Raw genomic sequence first — 6,626 nt, 5'->3', positions numbered from 1 at the left:
GGGGGCTCCAGGTTCTGGTTGTAGCTCTGCTGCTTCCCTGCTGGGTGTCCTTTGGCAAGTCACTTCACTGCTCTCTGCCTAGGTTTCCCCCTTGGTAAAACGGGCATGACAATACTGATCTTCTTTGCAAAGCACCTTAAGCTCTGATGATGCAAGGTGCTGTGTAAGACCTGGGTGTTGCTGTAATGCAACACAGGGCCAGCAGCTTGGGACTTATGTACCAACCTGCAGGAGCAAACCACAGCCACTGGCTCAGGGCAGATTCGCAGAGCCCAGGTCCTGGGCAGGGAGCAGGAGAATGATGGAATTCCACCACTGGAGACAGTTAACCCCCTGAAGGCCAGTGCCTGTGGGAAGCATCTAGACAGACTGTCCTGGAACAGAAGTGCAGCAAGTCCTGTGACAGTGATAGGCTGTGGCCCGTGTTATGCAGAAGCGTGAATTGGTCTGGCAGTGTCCCCTTAATGATGCTCAAACCCTCCTTCCAGAGCCCATCCCCACTGCCAGGCCTTGCCCAGACAGAGCAGCTTCAGCTATTTGTAGCTGCCAGGGATCCTGCTACCTCCCCTGGGCTGCCTGTCACACACTCCCAATATGGGGCTTGGCACCGGCTGACTCACTTTCCTGTGTCCTCTAGGTGAGGTCGTGGTGAAGTGGTTCGAAGCTGTTCAGACCGGCCTGCCTATGTGCGCTCTTGGGGCAGCGTTTGGCCCCATTCGTCTCAAAGCCCGGTAGGTTGAGCAGCCTGTAGACTTCTGTACAGCCTGCAGTCTTTCTCTTCCATAGCCCACCTGGTTGTGGGTGGGCAGCACAGTCAAGTGGGTTAGAGCAGGCCTCATCAAATCGGGAGCCCTGGGTCCTATTTCTGCCTTTGTCACTGATCCGCTGAGAGTGTAAACAGACAAACAATGACACTGCTTGGAAGGAGGGAACAGCTCGCTATCTGTGAGTCTGCATCAGCTGATCTCCTGTGTTCTGTATAGTTGCTATTATCCCATGGAAGTGGACCTAAGCCAGGGTGATTTGTCCCTGAGCGGAAGTGGGTGTGTCACTACTAAGGCTTAGCTTCTGCTTGCTGCAGGGTTGAGCAGATGGATGAGCTGGTTCCAGCGGCATTGGCTACGCTGTGGTGAATGCTTTACTCCAGCCTTGCAAAGGAGTATAACTGTCCTGCCTGCCTGTACTGGCATGGCCTTTTGTAAGGTTCCTTGTGAGGTAGCTGAGGGGATCCGGAGTGAAGCCCTTCCTGTTGAGAGACTGAACTGCTTGATGCAGCTACCATGCTGGGACCTGTGGAGCAGGCAGTGTCAGTGCCCTCTGGCACCTGGGCAATGTCCCCAGAGCAGGGAATGAAACCATTTCTGTCCTTTTCCAGGAAGCTGCAGGTCTTGACCACAGAGCTCATCCCCTGGGCTGTGCAGAGTGGGCTCCGTGCCAACTGCATCCTGAACATTTACTATGAGCGCCGCTGGGAGCAGACGGTGGAGTCCCTGAGGGAGGAGATCGGGATCCTGCCTCCCCCTTCCATTCGCCTGTGAGAGCCCAAGCGTGGAGGGCATTGGCCTCCATGAGGCTTTGGTGGGGCAAAGGGGGGGATGTCCTCACAGGGCACCAGCCTGGAGAGTGATGACAACCCCCTCAGGGCTTCGTCTCCTCCAGAGAATTTTCCTGCAGCACTTGGGACATTGCTTAGCCTGAGCCAGTGCCTGGCACATCACTGTCACGTCACAGGCACAGCTCTGATGACTGCAACATTATGCCTCCTTATGGGAAGGGGAAACCTGACCCCTGCTGCTGTGTTGGCCCCATATAAAGCTGGTCCCATGTAGAACTGCATCCAGCAGAGGTTTTGTTCACACTGTCGGGTGTGCCTGCCGTGTTCAAGGGGTGCAGGTGGTGCATTGCTCCCATTCATCCCTATGGGCTGCCCTCCCCACCAAGTCATGGGAATGCTCCCTGGGTTGCATCTCATTAGCTTTAGTGCTGGGGTGGTGATGAGGGAAGCAGTTGTGGGTTAGATAGTGCTGGGACAATATGGCCTTTGCCTTCCCATTGACATGGGACTCCCAGGGGAAGACCTCCCTCTCTGGTGGGCCCTCGTTTTCCAGGGACTGCTTTCTTCAAGGCCTCACTTGTACTGCAGAGCAATGTTGGCAGAGTGCTAGCATCTCTCCCTGCCCTGCATCCCTCTAGCAGCTGGCCCCTCCTATCAGCCAGCAGGGTAACTCTGTCCAAATGGGAAGGCTTCAGCAAGCATAGGGAGATAGTTCCACAGCCCTTCGGTTGCCAGTGCTTCCCCAGGGCGACCTCCACACCCTGGGACAGCTGCAGAGCAGACCCCCCCTGCCCTACTGGTGCCAACTGAACTGCCAGCAGAGTGAGGCAAGTAGAGACAAGGCCCTGCCAGAGCCAGTTGTGTAACCAGACCAGGGTGATTCATGGCCTAAGATGGAGCAACAGCAGGTCCTGCCCTAGCCCGCCTTGCTGCCCTTGCTCTACTGGCCTGCTTTAGGCTTTGTGTAAAGCCTAAAGCTTTACACAAAGCTGTGTGGTGGATCACACAGTCATGCTGGCCCTGAGGAGATGCAGCAATCGACTTACTGACACAAAGCCAAATTGCCCTGGAGTGTGCGCACTACATGCCCATGGTTCAGAAGGAGCCAAGCACCCTGGCAGCCTGCCTCAGTGACTCCCCATGCTGAACAGGCTGTGGAACCAGAGCCCTCAGCTCCATCTTCTCTGGCTCACACCAGACACTGACAGGTTGGTGGAGGAAAGCAGCTACAAGCCCTGTCGATGCTCTGTGTGGGATGGTTCTTCCCTAGGGCCCTACTGCTGTCCCTGTCCCAAGCACTAAATTCCCACACTCGCTCTGGTTGTAAGTAGCCAAGGACCTGGAAGGCTGCAGCAGGGAGAGGCAGCGGGGCTAAGGCCTGAGTCCCAGAGGAAGGAGGATGCTGAAGCTGGGAGCCACCAGCATGGGGTGTAGATGGTGCTTGGCGTAGCAAGGCAAGGAGATGTTGGAGTGGGGAGTTCTGATGCTGAAGTTGCTCTTAATAAAATCCATTGCGAGATGTGCAGTTGGTTTGTCTGCCCCCTGCCCCCTCCTAGGCTCACAAGATCTGACATGGAGCCTCAGCCTTCTGCCCCATGAGGGCCTATTGTTCTTTGTCCCTTGGCTTTGGCCGGAAGGGAGCTGTTGACTTGCACATGCGGTGCACATCCCAAGTGGGCTGCGGGCACAATGGCAGCTGTGTGCTCACATCTTGCTTGGCAGCTGTAGGAGCAGAGGTGCCCAGGGCCTGGTGCAGGCAGGAGCCAGGCAAGGCTTGGTGCTGATCAGTGTCCACCAGTCCTGTCTGTGCTCCTAGGCCCCAGCCTGGCCAAGCTTCAAGTGCCCAGTGGCTTTGCAAAATCCAGTGCAGCCAAACACTACCCCTGTAGGGCAGGATAAATGATTTGGCTGTGGCTGTGCAGGGTAGCAGTGGCAGAGCAAGGGAGCGGGCCTTGTGGGTCAGTCTTCCAGACCCAGGCTGTACTTGTCAAGCAACATTCCCTTGTCAGCTCTCTGCTGCAGGCAGCTTTTCCATGCCACTGCAGCCTGTAGGGCTTCTGGGGCAACACGCACATCCTTATAGCCCAGATAGCCTCTGCCTCCTCTTCCCTGCTGCTCAGGCACCCTCTCCTTGGCAGGTCAGAGGCATCCTGCTCTCTGCCTGGTTTCCAGCTCTCCTGCTGCACTCAGCCAGTCCATGACAGGATAGAGAGGCTGCTGCCAGCAAACTCCGTGTACCAGACAGCAGCCTAAGCAAGTCAGCAAACAGCTTCACCTGGTGTTCAGCTCCAGCTCTTGCTCCCCTCTTCCTCCTCCTCCTCTCTGCCCTGCTGGTTCTGAAGCTTTCCTGTTTCTCTGGGCTCCCCTAGGAACCTGACTTGTTTTTGCCAGCTGGCAGCTGTGCAGGTCTGTCTAGTACTGGGAGCTGGGAAGGCATAGCAGCAGGAAGGGACAGGATCCTGATCCTGTCTCCACTCATTGTTAGCTTCTTCCCCATGCCCAGCTCCCCACCCTGTCCACATTTCCCCCACTTTTGCAATGAGACAATGTTGCAGGGAGGGATTCCTGATGTAAGGATGGGGGTGAGGAGTTGTAGAGCCCGGGCAGAGTGGCTCAGCACTGACAGGCTGAGCAGGTCCTGCAGCTCCTGTCTGCGTGGGCAGATGCTGGTGGGAAAGGGAATGCGATCCACAGTTGCTGAGGGAGGGACAGGGCTGGAGGAGCCCCAGCCCTGCTTCACTCACTTCAGCAGTTCTTCCCCTCCTTTACTCACTTTCACAATTGAAGTTGCTGCCCTTGGGCATGGTTTAGCCAAATCCCAAGCTTGGCTATTGGGAAACTTGTAACTCAGCCAAAGACAGCACCTCTACCAGGCCTCTAACCAGTCTAGGTCTCCCTGGTGCTGCCTCTTCCAGACTGGAGCCCTATGGGCAGGGCTCTGTGAGCTGCAGTTGTGAAGCAGGAATTTGGTTTTCCAGCTGAACCCATGAGGCTTTGGGTTGATTTAAACGGAGTCACATTATCATGAGAAAGCAGGGCTGGAAGGGACCTCATGAGGTTGTCTAGTCCAGCCCCCTGCTCAAGGCAGGATCGTCCCTGACTAAATCATCCCAGCCAAGTGTCTGTCCAACCTGCTCTTGAAAACTCCCAAGGATGGAGGTTCCACAGCTCTCTAGGTAGCCTGTTCCAATGCCTGACCCCCCGTGTGGACAGAAAGTTCCTCCCAATCTCCAATTTCCACTGCTGCAGCTTGAGGCCATTGCTCCTAGTCCAGTCCCTATGGCCACAGAAGAAAAGTCCATCTCCATTCCCTCTATAATCACCTGCAGGTATTTGAATACTGTTATCAAATTCCCCCACAGTCTTCTCCAGGCTAAATAACCCTAATTCTTTCAGCCTTTCTTCATAGGTGTTGTCTCCCAGGCCTGTGATCATTTTTTGTTGTCCTGCACTAGACTTTCCAAACCATCCACATCTTTGAAGTGTGGGGTCCAAAACTAAACACAGTACTCCCGGTGAGGCCTCACCAGTGCCAACTAGAGTGGCAGACCTTGTCCATTGCTGCTTTCCCTCTGGGGCACAGGAGCATGTCCACAGTGGCAGAGTTTTATTTTAGGCTGTCCAGTGCCCAGCGTGATGGCTTCTAGACACTAAATAATAGTAAACAGTGAATGAGCTGGAGGGGGAGGTTGACACAGACCCTCGGAGACCCCGGTGCACGGGTAAAGGCAAAGAAAACTGCCCTGGAGGAGAAGGCGGCTGCCTCCCTCTGCTCCCACATGCGCTCTGAGTGAGCGAATGCTTGGTCAAAGCTGCTAGGCCGAGGCTGGTAGGAGGCACCGGTCTGGCAGAAGCATGTGCACGTGTTCAGCCTGCGCCATGGAGGAAGTCCCATCCCAGAACAAGCCCACTGAAGTCAGTAGAGCTACCTGCATCCTTAAGGGAAAGCCTGTGCTTCAACACTCGCAGGATGCCGGTGTCAAATCCAGGCAGCAGAGGGCCCTGACCTGGGCTGCTGTCAGTTTGGATTGGGGCTTAGCTGCGAAAGGCCCTGACCTCTTTTATGCAGCTTTGAAGCATGGAACAGAGATTAGCTCGGTGAGTGACACTTCCCCATGCCCCCGGGGGGAGCAGAGACATTGTCACAAAGGTTCCCAGGTTCGCACCGCCACGCGACAGGCAGATTCCTAGACGGGGTAGGCTCAGTCTGGCTTCAACATGCGCTGTCTGAGTCCCCGCTCCTACGCGTGGTGCTGCTCCCAGAACCGTGGCTGGGCTTGGGGTAAGGTCATGCACCCGGCTCTGTCACGCCACGCTGGCTCTGACGTGACGGCGGCTTTCGTGGCATGGTTAGAAATAGACTGGAAAGAGCGTGTCTCTGCTAGGGGGGCAGCCGGGTGCGCCGGCTGGTTTTGTATCACGCCGAAGCCAAAATGGGTTTCTTGTCTCAGAGCTGTGGCTGTGCCTGGAGGGCAGAAACGTGCCCTTTAGTGCAGGCCAGCTGCAGCCTTGGCACCTCGTCGCCAGGCCAGGTCCGGTGGCAACCAGAGCCAGCGAACCCAGCCCAAAAGAGCTCCATCAGCCTCCTTCAGGAAAGGGGCACAGGGGGGTCTGAGCAGCTGCCCCACGCGTGCTACCGACACCGACACCCACGTAGGCGGCTTATATCTTACGCAGGCCCTGACTCTGAGGGTGGCGGCCGGCGGGTCGCTCGCAGGCGCTCAGGTGCAGGATCAGGCCCGTCAGCTCCCCCTGCACAGCCGGGCTGACCCCTGCCGGGGTGTCTGCAGGGCCCCGAGCTCAGCGGAGGTCCTGCAAACAAACTGAAAGAGAGGGAGAGCTTGGCGGACGTGACTGCGGACGCCTGTATAGCTGCAGTGCGTGCGTACACGTATTTACATGCACGTGGATGTGTCCACACGCGCGTACATCCCACGTCCTCGGCCCCGAGCCCCGGCTCCCCGCAAAAGGGCAGCGTGGCGGGGCCCAAAATACGACTCTGGTGGGACTCGAACCCACAACCTTTGAATGCCGCCCGCCGCCGCCGCGCTAGAAGTCCAATGCGCTATCC

General features: G+C 56.7%; 1 protein-coding gene across 1 annotated transcript in view; it reads left to right on the top strand.

Annotated features, from left to right (window-relative positions):
• Positions 1-1,828, top strand: part of COQ4 (coenzyme Q4) — a 4,754-nt gene extending 2,926 nt beyond the window's left edge. The window contains exons 6-7 of the mRNA XM_006024388.2: positions 638-731; positions 1,376-1,828. Of these exons, the coding sequence (XP_006024450.2) occupies positions 638-731; positions 1,376-1,538 (257 nt within the window). The 3' untranslated portion in view covers positions 1,539-1,828. The remainder of the gene's footprint in view (positions 1-637; positions 732-1,375) is intronic.
• The last annotated feature ends 4,798 nt before the right edge of the window (positions 1,829-6,626 follow it).

This window comes from Alligator sinensis, unplaced genomic scaffold (assembly GCF_000455745.1).
Source record: "Alligator sinensis unplaced genomic scaffold, ASM45574v1 scaffold388_2, whole genome shotgun sequence".
NCBI classification, from domain to species: Eukaryota; Metazoa; Chordata; order Crocodylia; family Alligatoridae; genus Alligator; species Alligator sinensis.
Note: the sequence above shows the minus strand (reverse complement) of the source record. Positions and strands in the feature narration are given on the sequence as shown.